This window comes from Dicentrarchus labrax, unplaced genomic scaffold, assembly GCF_905237075.1.
Source record: "Dicentrarchus labrax unplaced genomic scaffold, dlabrax2021, whole genome shotgun sequence".
NCBI lineage: Eukaryota > Metazoa > Chordata > Actinopteri > Moronidae > Dicentrarchus > Dicentrarchus labrax.
Window position 1 is genome coordinate 9271166 of NW_026136709.1, and position 18492 is coordinate 9289657.

The 18492-nt window shown below is 42.2% G+C and overlaps 2 protein-coding genes across 5 annotated transcripts in view; both read left to right on the forward strand.

Annotated features, from left to right (window-relative positions):
* Nucleotides 1–18492, forward strand: part of zgc:101569 (uncharacterized protein LOC449822 homolog) — a 45638-nt gene that overhangs the window by 10438 nt on the left and 16708 nt on the right. The window contains exons 5-8 of one of the 4 annotated variants that reach the window (XM_051411519.1): nt 3406–3555; nt 4985–5100; nt 5415–5561; nt 7555–7779. In XM_051411519.1, the coding sequence (XP_051267479.1) occupies nt 3406–3555; nt 4985–5100; nt 5415–5522 (374 nt within the window). In that variant the 3' untranslated portion in view covers nt 5523–5561; nt 7555–7779. Of the gene's footprint in view, nt 1–3405; nt 3556–4984; nt 5101–5414; nt 6259–7554; nt 7780–18492 lie in introns of those variants that run through there. The other 3 variants (XM_051411518.1, XM_051411520.1, XM_051411517.1) reach the window with 3 other exon arrangements.
* Nucleotides 8889–18492, forward strand: part of bmp6 (bone morphogenetic protein 6) — a 43079-nt gene continuing 33475 nt past the window's right edge. Inside the window, exon 1 of the mRNA XM_051411509.1 lies at nt 8889–9856. Coding sequence (XP_051267469.1) covers nt 9448–9856 — 409 coding nt within the window. The 5' untranslated portion in view covers nt 8889–9447. The remainder of the gene's footprint in view (nt 9857–18492) is intronic.

An 18492-nucleotide genomic window follows, 5' to 3' on the forward strand; every position in this document is an offset into this window, starting at 1 on the left:
GCTTGAAAACATGGCTGTTTTTCTTTCTTAAAAAACTGCTTCCTGGTTCAAGTTTACAAACTGAACAGAAAAGTCATATTAGAGTTCACTTTTATGTCACTCTAGATTGACATTCATCATGCAGGTCAGCTGGGCCACTTTCAAAAACTAAAGTGAACAGCCAAGTCGGACTGTTTTTGTTTTTCCTGTGATGTGAGTTAACCTTATAGTCCTTATAGTCCAAAAAGCACCTGTTTTTGATTTTTGATTAGTTGATCAGTAAAGTTTATAGCAGTTAAGAACAGTGTCATTACTAAATGTGACTAGAGGATTATTCAAATATTATACAAAATGTATGGTGCTGAAAAATGTAATGAAATACTTTTAAATGGTCTGTTTTCAGCAAATGAATGCTGATTGAGGATCAAACAAAATACCTAAGAAACCTTCTAAATGCAAAAACATTTTCTGATGACTCAAATAGGATTCGGGAAGATCTCGACTGTGCTGCTATCGCAGGCCAAAACATTATACCAAACTCTGTAGCAGCTAGATAAAATACAAGGTTTCTTCTTTCCTGCACACTTCTCTCTACACATCATTAGATAAGCCGTGGCCCTGTGATGCAGGAAGAGAAGCACCTCTTATATCTAGTTATTAAACAATGGGCTTTGTTGACTCATGTTCAGCCTTGTTAATAACAAGCCGCAGTCTTGACAATGGGCTTATCTGCTTTGAACAAGAAGGCAGAGGGCTCCTTTGCAGATGTTTAGCTCATTATTGAAGACCAACGATGACAAATCCGCACTTTTGTTTAGCGGATGCTGATTATCTTCTATCAGGATCACTGCCAAACATTTTCCTCTATGAAACTTGGAATAGGGGATGAGAAGCTCCCCAGCCTCAGCCATCTTCTTTCAAGCCAAACATGCCTTTTGAGTTAAAACTTCTTCAAGGACGGGCTCCCAACCCTTCCAGCTCCCATTCATGTGGGTCTGCGTAAATTCCTGCAAACAGGACACATCAGAGACGAGACTATCAGACAGAGGGAGGAGGGTGAGGGTTGGAGGTGCTGGAGACGAGTGCTGTGGATAAGACTGGAGATCCTTCCGGTTGCTGATAGCGATGGTGCCAACAGCAGCACCAAAGACAGACAGACTGGAGGTCAACCTGGAGCTTTATCTATCCTTTTTAGAGTCACGGTTGTCCTTCCTCTGCCTCATTCCAGCTCTGCGTACCTCTCTCTGTTTTCTAGCAAGCCTCCTGTCTCTCACTGTCATTCTTCTTTCTGTCGTTTGCTTTAATCAAAGGTGATTGTTGCCGGACACAAGATAGAGGAGCTCTCACAGGGTATTTCTGTAGCAGCAACAAAGGACTGTAGAGTAACAAAAAAGAAATTATGATTTGATTAAAATATTATGAAATATTGAGTCACTCAGCTGTAACACCTGAGAATTAGGAAAAAGTTGTAGAAAGTTAGCAATCGGGCAGATAAGTGTGAACTGTTAACTAAAAGAAAGATGTAGTTCATTAGACAGGTGCATAGGAGTAGGATGAGTAGATCAGAAAGTTGCAAAGATAGATAACCAAGCTGTCCAACTTATTAATTAATATTTGCGATGTTACATTATGTAAGAGTTTAATTGTATGAAAAGAATATTACCGTAATATCCACTTCTATATTATCAATAGAAGTTAAATACTAGTTGAAAATATATTCAAATGAACACATTTGGAACAATATTGGTGGTGTTGAGTGATTGAGTTAATCTGATTGGGCGGTGGGTGTAAATCATACAATTCAAAGAGGTTTTATTGGCACTAAAGGGACCACTGGACTGCAGGATGGTGTGTGTGGGGGTGTGTGTGTGCGCGTGTGTGCGTGCGCGCACATGTGTGAGAGACAGAGCTATAGAGTGCCTGCTGTACCGACACACAAGCAATGCCCTTGTGCATCTGACTGTAGTTACATGTGGTGCAGGACGAAGCTCCACAGAGAGAAACCTTGGCTCAAACACTCAGTTGTTGTCTCAGTCAATATCGAAAAGACCTTGAACCTCACACACACACCTGCGCTGCAAGGCTCCGTGCTATTCTTCTAATTGAATTCCTGCAAAAAGCAATTCAGGCATCATTTATGCTGCATTTCATCGGCTCGGAGGGCTCAGCTGTGCACTCTGTAATTTCCATTTCAGTAGAATTACATTCCTGTAATGGGGGATGACTGAAAAATTGAGTGAAATCTAGTATTTGCAGACAGTGTAACACCCTCCTCCCCCACCTAATTACAGTCTTCTGTCTGTCAGAGTACCCTATGTGCCGACTGTCTGAACCCAAACCAGGCCCCTGGATTGGTCGCACGTGCATCGACACTGGTATTCCATGTATTCCAATTTAATTTATTTGAACGGCACGGAGAAAGAGAGTAGCTCAAAGAGTATGAATAGAATCACAGTATTTCCACGACTCCCTACAGAACGAGAGAGGAGGGAGAAAAAAAACAACAACTGAAAGCTAGCATGATGATTTGGGGTTATGAAAACATGTCCGACACATGTGCTCTCAATAAGGGGCGGTCAAATAGAATCAGCGACTTGGAGGAATTAGGGAGTCGGGATTGTGGTGTAGAACTTGGGAGCGCTGAACGGTAGAAAGTATGCCTGTTCCAGCTGGTGCTCTTTAGAAATTAGGACAGATGCCAGAAGCTTACTGTACCTTGCAGTGTGCTCTTTCTCCACTTGTTTCTCCCTTCAATCCTATCCTTCTTTCTCTCTGGTAGACTCAGTAATAATGCAAATGTGTCCGGTGAGACTGAGAGCAAGGAGGAGTTTTGAGTTCTCACGTACTGACGGAAAGAAAACAGAGTTACGGTTAAGGAGTGAAATTGTTTCAAAACTTTGCTCCCCTGACAGCTGTAACCTAGATTAATGCCAGCAGTATATTAAGTGTTTCTTTGGCTGTTTTTCACACGGCATAAGTGATCTGAACCCAATACACTGGCCATTGACAGTGGCACAGTGGCCTACACTTCCTTTCACCCTTTACGGTTAAGTAACTCAAATTTCTGTCTAAAGGTAATTTTAGAGGCCCCTCCGTCCCCTTCCTTCCTATAATAAATATCCTAATGTGATGTAGTTATTAGCAGTCAGTAATACAGATTACTCTACAGTGTGTAGGATGGGGCTGCAACTAATAATCATTGTCATTATCTGTCAATATTTGTATGTAGTTATTGGTTAGATTAATACTAACTAATAACTAATACTAACAGTGACTGATACTGACTGACTAACTGAATACTAGCTAAGTTTGAGGCCCAAGGATTTTTGTATAAATTAATATTTAGGATAGTCTGCAGTACACATCAGAGGGTCTGCAAGATGGCACAGAGACATATTTTATACTGAACATCTCCTCTTCTTTCAGGAGTTCCCCTGATTGACGGAGGCACAGTTCGGCTCCCTCGCCTCATTGGTCTGTCACGAGCCCTCGACCTGATTCTGACTGGACGGCCAATCGGAGCGCAGGAAGCTCTTGCGTACGGTCTGGCTAACAGAGTTGTTCCTGATGGCCAAGGTATGGCTGGATATTGATCATATATTACTAGATATGTAGCAGAAAACTTTAATTAGGCAAAATGTATTTAACATTATTATTATTATTATTATTATTATTATTATTATTATTAATTCAATGCCATTTATCTTGTTAAATAAAAAGAAAACGCTGACATATCTTTTCACAAACTAAATTATTAAAAAAATCTTCTCAGATATTTTTTCCAACAAAATAAACACCAATTTTTATGTTTTCAAATAAATTGGTTTCTTGATCAGAGGGCCAGAGTAAAAACACAAGTTATTACATCATTTAAAAGTGGTCATCAGCCTAAAACATGACCACCACTGCAGTGCTTTTGTGGATTCATCCTTTAGTCAAATATAGCCAATTTTTTTTCCACTAGTGACATAAAAAATGTTGTCGAATTGGAGGTAAAAGGAATCCAGGAAACTGGAAATTCAGTCCTGTGCAGCATACAAGATTGTTAATGGTATGTTTACAGTGTATTGTAGTTAGTATTACCAGGCATTAGATGACAAATGGCAGAGGTGGGGGGGGTTTGGGGTTGAGTAGAAATCCTTGTGTGAAGACCAGTCATGCTGCAAAAGAAACAGGCCTGTGACCTATTTTCATTCAGGAAACATAGTTTTTAAGAGACTGTCTTGTAGGTAAGATCAGACAAAATCATATATAATCTAAATTTGTTCCAGTGAATCTGTTTTCTTTATTTGGCCCCAGCTCTGCGCCGAAGCCATAACTCACTATTAGCACCGTCCCCTCCGCACTCATCCAAGCAGCAGTCTGAGGATTAAGCTATGCTTTGCAAAACGGCATTTCCCCTATTATATTAATGCATGCACTGATTAGATGTTTTTGTCTTTTAATATTGTTCTGATTTCCATATTTGAATGCACGGACGCTGCCATATCCTTAAATCCCCCCAAAAAAGGCCTCTCCGTCTGCGTATCTCTGATTCCCTCCCCTCTGTCTTTAGACGTTAGAAGAAGATTAGCGTAATTCTTTTAGGAAGTTCCTCTTCCCACAGTCGAGCCTCAGCCTAATTGGCCTCTCTGAGGGATGATCACTTAGTGCGGGTTTAACATCAGAGAGCGGCGAAGAAGTAGCAGCTCGACAACACATACACACACGCGGGGCATCAAAGTGTGGCATCATGAGGCGTAGTTTTTTCCATAGGATTAATCTGGATGTGGTCCAGTGGTTTCATGTGGGTTAGAGTAAAGCTCACTGAGACACAGCAGCAGGGAAATGCAGCGTGGAAGAACTGGTGATTTTGGCTTTTGTACTAAGAAAAGGGGTTGTTAACACATTAACCTGTATGCATTTCCTATGTTATAAAAGGCCAGATTTCCTAGTGTGTGTATAATGTTCTTTATGTGTTTGTCTGTGTCACTGTGTTGGGCTGACTTCAATGTTGCAACCACAGCTTTACAGGCAGCCCTGCAGTTAGCAGAGCAGATCAGCTCCTTCCCTCAGAAGTGTCTGCGGGCCGACCGCTCCTCAGCCATGTACAGCTGCTACGACGCTCCGTCCTTCACACAGGTACGCCTGATGTAGAGATGTTACACTGTCATACCTTATCCATGATGCCAACATGTCAACTTCCTATGACACAGTACAGAATATAGTATAGAATAGCAAAATATGAATAAATTATTTCTTGTAATTATCTTCAAAATTTTGCACAATGTAACTTTTTTTTAATTAACTGGGATTTTCTGGTTCTTTCATGGCTCAAGTTAATATTTCTTGCTTTCTGTCATATTTTAAATTGTGACCCTCAAACAATTTGCCCTCTCAAATTGATATTTAAAAACATTTTTTAATTAATTGATCTAATCTTTTCCTCTGTCCAGGCCATGCAGTATGAGATCGACCACGGAGTTCCTGTCATCCAATCAGAAGCTGTCACTGGGGCAACCAGGTTCACTACTGGAGCTGGAAGAGGAGGAAAATTCTCCTAGGATTTAGTTTGCAGAGGCCTTGTGAATTGTGATTTTCAGGTGACCTAACACATCTTGCTGCATCCATGTTGGAAGTGAATGGTTACGTTTTCAAACCTACAGTAAAACTTCGACAATACTGAACAGAACTAGTCTATTTTGTATTCTGATAATTCCAGCCCATCACTTAGCCAATCATATTATATAATAGTGACAAGTAGTTGGGTCAGATATGAACTAAGGAACTAAGTTGACTTTTTTTTTAAGTCATGCAACTGCATGGCAAAGGGTGAACATATTCACTGTATTCACCTTGTTTGGTCTGGGTTGCAGTTTTTTGAGAAATAACATCCAAAATACCAAAAAGATGAGACACAAAAATAAAGTTAGTCTAAAGCCACAATTTGCAATTGTTGAACAGCACCACTTTCCTCCCAACTGTCAGTCCCCAAGCTCCACATTGCAGCAGCATGTACACAGCTGTTTTTAAATGAAGGCCACTTGGACTCTGATGGATGGGAGGGAATGGAGCTCCACATCAAGTATAGACTGAGGCTTTAACTTTCATTTTCTTGATGCAAAACACACACACACACACACACACACACACGCACAGGCAGAGCTGTGTCTTTCTTCACCAAAACGTGGTTTAACCCAAGCTGATTAAACCAAACTGTCTTTTTTTTAATTTGAATATAAGCCTGTCCTCTGATTTCTTCATTTTTTGAATTATAAATATGTATGTTGTTTCAAGAAATTGTCTTTTTTTCCAAAGCAAATCATTGAGGAGAATCACTGGGATATGGTTATGTGCTGGGCGATGCAGAGCTATAGGAAGCTGCGACCACAAATCTAATCCAACACAATAGACTAAAAAGGCATCAAAAGCACGAAACCTGCAGCAGCTCGCCATTGTTCCTTTGACTTAAAAAACACTTGATGACTGGGATAAGACGTGTGTGCGTGTGAGTGTGACCTAGTAACCATAGCAATATACTGTAATTATTGCAGAAGATTCAGCACTTCTTGTCAGATCTGTGCCAGGTGTAAGCATTCCTATGGTTTTGGAGCACACTTCCCCTTAATTTTGTGTGTGTGTGTGTGTGTATGTGTGTGTCTCGTACTGGCGCACAGAGCACACATACAAGACTCTTTCGTGACCTTTTTAAATGCTCTTTAATAAAAATGTCTCGCAGGAAGACTGAAGACGAACTAAAACCAAGGTGTGTGTGTGTGTGTGTGTGTGTGTGTGTGTGTGTGTGTGTGTGTGTGTGTGTGTGTGTGTGTGTGTGTGTGTGTGTGTGTGTGTGTGTGTGTGTGTGTGTGTGTGTGTGTGAGAGACAGAGAGAGAGTAGAAGAGATAGATACAGACAGACAAAGACCTCATTAGGGCTAGGAGGTGTCCTGTCTAGACAGTGTGATGACAGGACACAGAACCTCTGTTTAATGTTTCCTCCTCCTCCTTCTGCTTCCAATTCACCCAGCATACACACACACACACACACATCACCTGCTCTGCCTCCGGGGATGCGCATACACACACAGTTGCTTAATGTCAAGCAAAATGTTAAGCACATATAGAAGTATTTAAGTGCTTTGTTCAGTCATTGTCAGTCCACAGTGTGCAGCTTGTTTGTTGCTGGATTGTTGTGAAAGTACCATGTACCGTTTTTTTTTTTTTTTTGTGCTGGCGTGTGTTTGTTTAATATGACACATGCCCAAGGTTAACAGTCCATGAAGTGTTTAAAACATGGATTTCATGAGCTGCCTCATACGATGCGGTAGAAATCAACCATTTCCTTTCATAGTTTTATCCGCAAAACGACTATTTTCCTGTGTTCTGGGTTCAGTGCTAGAGCCAACAAAGCATCATGAGGAAACTCACCATTCACTGGACCTTAGCCAGCAAGTCTTTTTTTTTTTAAATTGAGTTTGTTGCTCAAACCCAGCTTAACCGCTGAATCTGCGTTATAAATCAGGAGTAAATGAATGGGGATTTTGAGTCCAAGAAAAACTGAAAAAGCTGATAAATGACTCTGTCTGTCTCTGTCAGCCCAGTATGGTGTCTTCAGTCCTGCTTTTGGTACTTTGGAATTTGATCAGTCGGGTCAACTCTAACACACAACCAGGCACACAGGTACACACATAATTTTATCTCAAACATGTCTTTGCACATTATTTTCATAATATTTCATCTGTATTGACAGGATTTCTGCTTGGTAGAAAAACACATTTGTAATGGTTGCCAGTAATATTAAAGAAAAGTCTAAAGTTTTAATGAATGGGCAATAACGTGCCAAAACACCAGCATGGTCCTTTAATATGCTATAAAAGGACTTATATAAACTAAGAATATGATGTTTTGTTTTAGCTGTATGAGAGTGAGGTGGGGGGGGGTAGTGGTGGTATGTGTAGCTTTGATGCTGCTTCTCACTCTTCACATGCAGATAAGATAGGCTCTGGCAGCAGCAGCAGTAGCAGAGACACAGATATGGACACCTTTGGGCCTTATCACCAGGACCATCACAGTCTGAAGGGGCCACGAAGACATAACACAGGTTAGGGTGAAAGGGATGATGGGAGGAAGAAGAGGAAATAAGGATTTTAAAGAATTCCCTTTGCTGTTCATGTAGAGCTTCCTAGGACACATTCAGCTGTGCTCTGGTTGTGTAGGCTATAGCATATATAATACTATAACATGACATTTTACAGCAGGCTTTTTCATAATAAGTCATATTTGAAGGTGTATACCCATCATGCAGCTGGATTACATTTTAACTGTTTAGTTATACAATCAATTAAAATACTTAAGAGTCTATTTCCATAGTGTCTGAAGGATCACTGCTCCTCTGTAGGTGCTGTGCGTCTTTGCTTGCTGTTTCCCACTCCATCGTCAGGGGTCGTGCCTCAACTGGGCAACACTTACTCTGCTGCAGCGGAGTGGACACACACGCACCTATTGATTTCGGACGTGTAAAGATGTAACCCATGCATTTCCGGTGCCGGTTTTTTCTGATTAGAGGAGTCAATTACTTCAGGATGCGACGCGCAACTATCCAAACATTTTAAAACAAAGTGTAACCCTCAATTGTTACGGGCCAATCTGGAGTTAGACACCAATATGAGTAAAAACATACAGAAGTGGCAACAAGAAATGTCAAACTGTGCTTATGAAGAAGCCATTTCATCACAGAGGCTTTAAAAGACCGTAACAGGAACATTATGAGCAATACAAATGCAACTCTTTATTAGAATAGACCGGCTGTTATTCTGCTGCGAACAAAATATGGAAATACGATGTTAGAGTCGTCCTTGTAGCTTGAAGAGCTCCACCTCTGGATAAGTGCGCACGGAGTGGGCGGTTTCTGAACACACACGGACGCACACACACGCTTACACGCGCGCGCACGCATATTATGGACTGCAACCTGCGGATTCCTGTTAGACTCTCATACACAGCCTGTAGGAGTGGGTGCCCGTCACCGAAACCACTTCCAACTGTTAAAGGGTGGCTTTTTGTCAGTGCGCAACGCTGGGAACGGTTTTATGTTGGAGAGCAAACATACCCGCTTAAGTAAAATGGCTTCTTTCAAAGGACTTATTATTTTATTGGTGAACTTCGTATCAAACGCTGTCTTTTGACCGACTTACCGGAGCGCTCAGAATAAAGTTTCACATGGTGCACTTTATCCTGAAGCAGCACAGCGCGCTACGGGAATCAGAAATGAAAGCAGGACCGACTCTATTTTGCGCATTTCTCTTTAGAAAGTATTTCAAATGGCTTGATACACGAGCCTTTCCTCGCTTTTGATCTGCGGCTGAGACAGATAACAGCGCGCTCGGGCGGACTTTGGTTACCATTACGCACATTTTTACATTTGGATAGGCGACTGAAGCTCCAAGCCAGACACCCTTGGGACTCCGGAGAGCACAGCGGGATAACACCATGACCAGCTGCTGGCTTGCCTTGGTCGGATTGTGGTGGAGCGCTTATTACTGCATGTTCCTGGTCGCGGGGAGTAATTATTCACTGGATGGAAACAACGAAGTGCACCCGGGTTTCATCCACCGGCGGTTGCGGACGCACGAGAAGAGGGAGATGCAGAAGGAGATCCTGTCCATCCTCGGGCTGCCGCACAGACCGAGACCGCATCTGTCACACGGAAAGTACAACTCCGCGCCACTGTTCATGTTGGACTTATACAACACCATATCTAGCGAGGAGAAAAGTCAAGTGGACGGCATGCTGGACCGATATCAGACCATGCGGACGACCCAGAGTCCTCTTCTGGCCACATATCAAGAAACTGCCTTTCTGAATGACGCAGATATGGTGATGAGCTTCGTTAATCTGGGTAAGTTACTTGAAATCATTTTATTCACCGGTGATTTGTTCTGTGCGTAATTGCGCTCCTGTGGGACGGATTTTAGTTGGAACGATGAGTCAAATAGAATATCTAATTTTTGCGACATTGAATTAAGGCTGAACAGGTGTTTGGCACAAGCAAAGTTGAAGCGAAAGGGTCGCTGGGAAAAATCTTACACAACAAAATCTTGTGCATTTTATGGAAATATGTTTCCTAAAAATAAAGCATGAATTAGGTCGGCTAATCTTAATATATGTATATTTTTTTCACATTTGATCCATGTTGAAGACACCTGGAGCTCTTGACGCATATTTTAATTTACCACTCCATCACCGAGCACAGGACATTAGCACAGCGGACGCACCGTTACGCACGTTCAGTAATGGATCATGAACTAGCTCATTGTGTGAGCCACACAGAGGCCATATACTCCCTCATCTCCTCTGTGGGTTACAAAAACTGATGAGGTATGTATTGTTTGGGTGTAATTTATTGTTACACGTCCTCTCTCCGGGTAGATTGGCCCTCCTCGGCTCATTTATAGGACCAAAATTCTGCGGTCAGTCTTGCTGTGCAATCTGCTCCATGATTTATGTCTTCGCGGGAAAATAGACCTAGTATCCTCAGCAAACCATCAACCACCACCGCTGGTATTTGTATATAAAGGGCTATTCCTGCCGTTGACCTCCAGCGCAGAGAGTTGCGGTTTCTGCGCAATTGCGTCGCATTGTTTGTGTTACCCAAGCAGATTTGTCTTTAATTAGCTCCAGTGACGATAAAAAGGCACACTTTAATCATAACGAGTTTGGAACATAAAAGCCATAAGGCCTTCCTTCCATTAGCAGCTCCAGTGTTTACTGGGAGACTCTAAACAGAGCGCCTGAAGATAAACAGAGGCGCTGCCAGAGTCAGACGCTGGTGGACAAGGAGGCTTAAACCCAGATTGATTGTCATTCTCCTTGGGAACTAAGGGCATTGTCATCATCAGGCCATGAGAACAGTGGGGATGTATCACTGCTGAAGAATGTAGTCTCATGTTTTTTTTTTTTTTCGTTTTTTTTTTCTGACTTCTCTTGAAACAGGAAGTCCCTCAACTATTGTCTCCCTCACCTTTATAAACCATTTAATAGTCACTCACTGCCACACATGAAGAAGAGAATTAGGATTGGAGTTAGAAAAAGCAAATGTTTCTCTACTTATTGGTCCTGTGAGTATTGGTGTTGCAACATGCAGTGATGAAAACCAGATATTCAGACAGAGGGAGGCCGTCGTTTTGGTCTCAAATATCGAAGCCCCTCTGTTGGCTTCTGTGTGGGAGTGTGATGGTGGCGGCGTGGTGTTTGTGTGTCTGTGGTTTTGGTATTCCTGTACTGTGTAAGTTTGGGTTCATACTCCTGTGTTGTTGCACATCTGGCTCTCCACTTTGATTAATCGCGTCCTGTGCATCTTTTGACGATTCCCTCAGATTTCTGCGGTGACCGGGGGATTAGGTTGCCATCTCCTCCAGCCGTACACAGAGTCCTAACCGCCCTGGAGGAGGGACGGCTTCCTCCCTGAATGTGATTGTAATTAATGTTGGACAGGCCAAGGCTTTCCATCTGCTTTGCAAATAAGGCCTTGCACGACTACCGTGTGTCATCGCCATCCGATTAGTTTTTAATGTGTCTCTTTCTCGATTGGGGCGGTTTGTGTGGAGCGACTCAGAAAGCTTTAGTAGAAAGAGGCCTGAAACTCTTCTGGGTGGTCCTCCTTGTTTCAAAAGCGGTCTTAAGATCTGGATATCACGTGTGGCCAAAGTGAAACTACAAATTAGAATCAAGATAAATGAAAGGAAGAAAAGCGAAGAAGCCAAACAAGCTGTCTGAAACGATTTGAAGAATATGGAGCAGGATCAACAGACAGAGCCTGAAGCGGACGTATCCATTGAAAGGCACCTTCCCCGCCTTTAATCTGTGTTTGTGAAACCAAATCAAAGCAAAAGAAGAATGCAGTGGCTCTGTTTACACCGATGATGTGATTCAAAACTGGATTCACCTTTTTACATTAGCAAATTCTCAGTGCGTGTAGATGTAAGAATCTCCGACTTTAAAGTGGCCCACAGCAAATAAAACGATGACAGTGATTTAAGCTTCGGCCTGAGCTGATGTCTTTCACAGCCAGCTGCGGCAGTAGCACAGATAGAGAGCTCATTTTCTGAGGGTATTCTCTTGGGGCTCGGGTAGATTTAAGAGCCCCTGCGTTACATCCAGTCTCAAGTGCGCTCTCTGCGAACCATATGCCCCCTCCCACCTCCACTCCTCTCTGCATGATTCATATAGACCTCTTGTTCAGTCATCCATTCTCCTTAGCTTTCATCACTTGTTCAGAATGACCCTTTGAAAAAAAAAAAAAAAAGGAGAGCAAGTGGTGGAAAACTTAAAATTGGGGGACCAGAAGCATATTTTCCAGCTCCTTTTTCATCTTCATTCCTAGAATAGCGCGTTCATCACTGTTTGCCTTGCGGACGTCCTGCTTTCCACTGAGGTCTAGTGAAGTGACATTGTGTGCTGAATGACTCATGCCGTGTGACACGCTGCAGCTCCGAACATGTCCTAATGCCCAGCAGGGTCTTCGGAGTTTTAGACCTCTAGTAGCGCTGGAGTTGTTTGTGAGTGGGTCCCTGTTTTGTTAGCCTTGTGCACATGCAGATAACAGTTTTCCTTTGTGGCTTAAACTTGCGGACACACTGACTTTGAACATGAAGTCAAATGATTTTACCATTTAATTTATAAGAGGAAACAGATAGTCTTACCTTAAACAGACAAACAAATGTCATTTGTAGTAGAACATCTTTAAAAGTCCCACTGAGGAGACTGTGTGAAGTTTAAGCCCGATCTTTCATATTTATATTTTTGGAGTTGACACACATTTAGTGGAAAAGGGATGACCTACCCTTTTTAAAATGCTGGTCTCTAGTTACAGTCCTTTTTATAAATCCCTCACAGTGTAGTGTATTGTGGAGTCAGTGGGGAGACACTGACCAATATTGGTAAGGTGCACCCCAGTGGAAAACAAATACAAGTGGTCAATGCTCACTCAATTAATGAGGGGTGACATATTGGCGAACAAATATCCGTAGCCACAGCGAGGGCTATAATAGCCAACAGGGGAAAATTTGCTATTCCTATCAGGTTTGGTTTTTGTGGTGGAGCTGTTACCTCGTGGTTACGGGGAGTCAAGGATGCACAGAAATGGCTTTGGTTTCACGGGTCACAGAACAGGAAGTCCAAATGTTGTTCCTGTGTCATCTGTGTTTAACTGTGATGAGTTAGCTTTGCCGTTGCTCTCCCATGCCAGCCAGACAGACAGGTGTGGAGGCCTGTTTAAGCTTGGCTTGGCTCAGAGCGCAGCCACAGCTCCCGATGCTTGTTTGCTCTCCCATCCTTTGCTGTTTGTCTGCTGGATCTTACCAGAGGGAATGTCCCATAATAATCCAGGAAAATCCATTTGTGGTTTTAGAGTCAATCTTTTACTTTTCCTACAGTTTTAACCATTATACCATTTCACTATTAACAGGTGATCTTGACCCTGTCGTCCTTTTAATTGGCTGTTTTCTCTTCTAAGGCTCCGTTTACACTCATTTCAAGAGTCTGTCGGATAAAATCCAGATGAGTTTTGACAAACATTTGTTGACTCCAAGCTGCATATATATGTCTCCGTTATCCAGATTGCAGATCATTATCTGATTGTTTTGGTTTTCCCTGACTACATGCTAAAATCAGGGTCTTTGCTACTCCAATCCAGAAGATGGTTTTAATGCACTTGAAGCTTTTTGATACCAACTAATTTCAACTATGACTATAACTTAACTAGTTTGACTACGAGAATGACAAAAGTATTGATGATCTTACCAGCCTTTCACACCGTTCTCTCACCCGTACACATCAGTCGGTGGTTGAAGTGATCAGGGATGAAAAGGCTGAATCACACATGCCTCCGGTAGCTCAAATATCATAAAATTATTTTATGCTTTCGTGCACTTGTCTGTCATCATGACTATTCTCCTTTTCACCTTCTCCTCTCTCCTCTTCGTCTCTGCACACCCCATTGCATGACTATAGCTGAGCTGTCACTAGACCTCTTACCTAAGTCAACAGCCAAGCTTTCTACTAGCCTACCTCCCACACTTTAAAGGCAAACAAGCCAGAAGCTTTAAGAAGTGGGTTTTCAGGAGATTAGCCGGGTCCAGACAGCCCTGGGATTATTTTGAAATGAAGTGCCCTTATTAAATGGCTGTTTTCCTTGTCTTATGATGCCTGGCTGCATTTCTCACTGCCTAAGCCCAGGTAAGCCACTTCCTTTGCAGCGAAACGTGTCCCAAAGCCCCAGCATGATCAAATAATTAGTTGGCTTCGATCAAAGAGTCAATTGTTTGATGCAGAAGGGAGCTTTGGAAAAATTTCACTAAACTGTCTTGAAACACTTCCTGCAAAGCCTCAGAGACCAGAACACAACACAAGACCACCCGTCACTTCACCTCAACTTTGAGCATACCGTAAACAGTATTAGCTAGAAGTTAAGCGAGGAATTCAAGATATGCTGCAGCGGAATAAAGGATATTTTCTGTGGCATAAACTTGGCAGTTGAAACCTTCCTGCAATGGTGAGAAAAATTACATTAACAAACTACAAACCTCTGTTTGTTTTCATCTGTTTACTGTATCAGATATTTCACTGCCGCTACAAGTTCACTTGAACTTGCAGTGATGTTCAAGAACGGCCCAAGATATACAAATAATTCTGCTTATTGAGTTACAGTGTTTTAAAGTGCTTCCTTTTTCTCATGTTTGGATTGTATTGGTTGTCAAGCTCTCTGGCAAAACACACAGCTGCCTCAAGAAACAAACAGGGTTGATGGGGGAAACATCTCCAGTTAACCAGATTATGTCTTTTCCAGTCCAGTTTTATGTCTGTCATAAAAGACGACGTGTTGCAGGACAACTATATTGTCCGTCCGAGTTCTGTTGCTACAGGCCTTAAAGTGTGTATGAGTGTGCGCATATCTCCTGATAGTCAGTATTATCCTCAGTAGGTGGAGGAATTGACGCAACAAACCTGCTGTGTGTGTATGCATAGATGGAGGTGTACACACGGTTGGGCGACCCTAAGGTCAGCAGATAACCATTTATAAGAGAGCATTCCATTTACACTTGAAGTCATCTCTGTCACACACCCTGCTCTTAACACCCCACAACACACACACACATCACTCCTCCACCCCAACGCCCACCCACTCTGATGATATCTCTCCCTCTCACGCCATTACTCCCCGACTTGACGAGATGGCAGCTGAGATCGAGGCTAAACACAGAGATTACACTTCTTGCCTTGTTTTTTTTCTCTCCGTCCTCATTTCATCTCCTGTCCAGTCTCATTTCTTCATTGGACATTCCAGTTTGGAGTGATAGTGGCGTTGGATTTAGGAGTGTGACGAGATAAGTAGGTGAAGCAAGGCGCACTCGCGGCTGGTAACGATCTATCGAATGGAGCCGATAACCCTGGCGGAACATCTGATTAGGGCCCGCTGCTCCCATTTATCACCTCTGGGTGCAGGCATGGAGGAATTTGCACTGTTTGTTCTGCCGTGCTTCACTGTCCTCTCACACATCTGTTGTTTTCTCCATATCTGTCTTGTCTCTGTTTCTATCCGTCTTTGCCACGCATCAAATTATTGCTCCACTCGTTTCACAAATCAGCCTGGAAAAGCCTCAGAGAGTCTTTGACTACATGCTGTGCAACAAGAAGCAGCTGATCAGAAACAGGTTGAAGCAGTGGCCTTCTTCACAAGGTCATATAGACAGACAGCACATGATACATTAGGCTATTGGCCTTGTATTAAACATATTGAACATAGTGTCGGTTTCACTGGAGAGTCTGGCAGTCCAAATGCAGTTTTAAAGGCTTTTCCAGCCCCAAAAGAAAAAAAGAAAGGCTCCATTCAAATATCTAGAAAAATATCCATACCAATATGGGCAATCATGACTTTTCACTGTGCTCTTGTGCTCAGAAAGCCTTTTGCAAACTTGCAGTTGGAGCATATTGTTGTAACCCCTTGTATCAGTACAAATGTACCATGTGTGGGTATGTGCTTAAAATGAGGAGAGACAGAGAGAGAGAGAGAGAGAGAGAGAGAGAGAGAGACTGTGTTTGTGTGTCTTTCCTCCTGCATCGCTCTTTACTGCTAAAAGCCCCATAAAGCCGTCAGCCTTTGTCTCGTGTTTAACTGTCTAAGAGGAAGCCACGCAGAGGAGATCATTAACCGGGAATTAGTGTGTGTGCGCTTGTGCGAGGCTGTGTTTGTATATACAACATTTGTATATGTGAAAGAGAGAGACAACGATGCAAACAAATGTGCCTCCTTTGTTTTATTCTACAAATAAAACCAAAGCCACAAAATCCATTCTGTGGAAAGTTAAAGACAGAATGTGTTCAGGTGCATGTGATGAGGTTCGGGGTGACTGTTAGGACAAAATAGAGCACACTAGAAGAACATGTGGTCGTAGGTGGCATTAGTGCAAACTTGCATCAACGTGTACTGTAGCTGTTAGTTTAATGGGAAACAGCTGGGAATCACCACACACATCTGCTTGAACCTGACATTCATCTTCAGTTTTTAAAGACAATATGAAAGAGGCCTAGCTGAGCATTTTAGAGATTGGTGACATAATAGCTTGCCGGTTAATGCAACACAGGTTCACAGCAGTTAGAAATAGCACCTGTTAGAGCAACCAATGTAAATATTTGTCAGCACAAGGAAATGCTGATAAGGATGGGGAATACTAAAAATTTTGATTTTGATGTAAGTAGTGTCACGGTGGGTACTGCCGATACAAAACTAAAAACTTCATATAATGAAGTAGGCTGAACATACACTGGTTTCAAATAGTTTGCAGATTCCAAATCCCTCGCTTCACCCTCCTCTTCCATTTGCAAAGGAGAAACTGCAGTGGCTGTGAAACAAGCCAAAAACGCCAACGGCCCTATTTATTCTATCCATCTATCCTATTATGGGCCCAGAATATGAATATCATATTCTAATTCTGCCAATAGAGCTTCCTAAATGTACACACATACACACTCAACTTTTTAAAGAGGAATACTTAGCTCTCCCCCTCTTCCGACCATTTGCTTCTCTGGTTGCTAGGTCAATGCTTCATTCCTGACTCCATATTGTTGTTGAGTTCAGCAGGAATATTCTGCTCTGCATTTGCATCAAATTAGGCACATTTTCCTTCCTCAAAGGACTCGTTCGTTGACATTGTTTAAACCTGTATGATGATACATTTGATGTAACATTACACAGTACTGGTAAACACTGGCTGGTATGTCTTTGGAATTTCTGGTCCACCCCGGTGTTAAAAAGGTTGCGATCCTGTGAACCGCTGAACTCAGAATCAGCGTGTCCTTGTGTGCCCAGTAAACTCCATCCATTATCATAATGATCCCGTCGTTTGCTCTGCCGGAGAGTCTCGTTCTGGTAATGGAGATGACCGGGGCCTACAGGAATGGCGTAAATGTCATGGTAAACATTCCTGCTGTCACATTCTTCTGTGAAGCCACCGGGAAACCTGCAGGGATTTATCTCTAGTAAATAAAAAAGCAGAGGAAGAGGGAGAAAGGAGGGAAGAAAGGAAAGAAAAAAGGCACACCCAGAGGATGCTTGAGGGGTAAGAAACTCTGTGGCAGATGAAAGGTGATTTAAAGGCTTTGGTGACCTTGAAGGAGCACAGGAAGGAGGGTGTGAGCGAGTTTGTTCTTGGAGCTGCATATAAAAATGTCATTGTGTTTATATTATATTTATACACCAACTTTAAGATACTATAGTGCGAACAAGTAGAATCATGGAGGATCCATGGAAATCCAGATCTGAAATATATATAGAAAAAGTTACAGGGTGGGTTGCCACAAATTCTTATACAGACATTCATGGTCCACAGACGATGAATGCCAGTGACTCTTCGTCTAGCGCCAGTATCAGGTTAAAATTTTAATTTGTCCTGTACTGTGGTTGACTAAACTCCTGCACAATTAATAACATTCCCAATCAGATTGGCTAATTAACTAAGATGGTGAACATCAACACACCTGATTAATACCTGTATTTTAGCATTGTCATGGAATGTTAGCATTCTGACATTATCGCTTTAAGAACCACTTTATGGTCACTATATGTGAGATATCTTGATTGCAAAGAATTCTGGTCCAGTATTTTTTCAGGAATATTTTAATTGTCAGGAAATATCAAAGTGTGTTGCAACACCTGTGCTGGAATTAAATTGTCTTTGAGTATTCTGACAAATCAGAAAAATACACCATTGTAAAACTACCCAAAAACCCCAAAATGTGAGCTAGATCAACTTGACCCATTATATTTTTTTGATTTGACAGTGATATGTTTGTTAGGGTGGAGTTTTCCCTAAAGGTCAGGGTCAAGGGTTCAGGGAATGAATGTAGCCAGTCACTTAAATAAAACAGACACATGTGACTTGTGGCTTGTGTGTGTCCGCACTGATAATTGGAGTGTATTTGAACATACTTGTTAGAAAACAAGAACTCCCACCTCGTTATACAAGAAGTCTTAGTCAA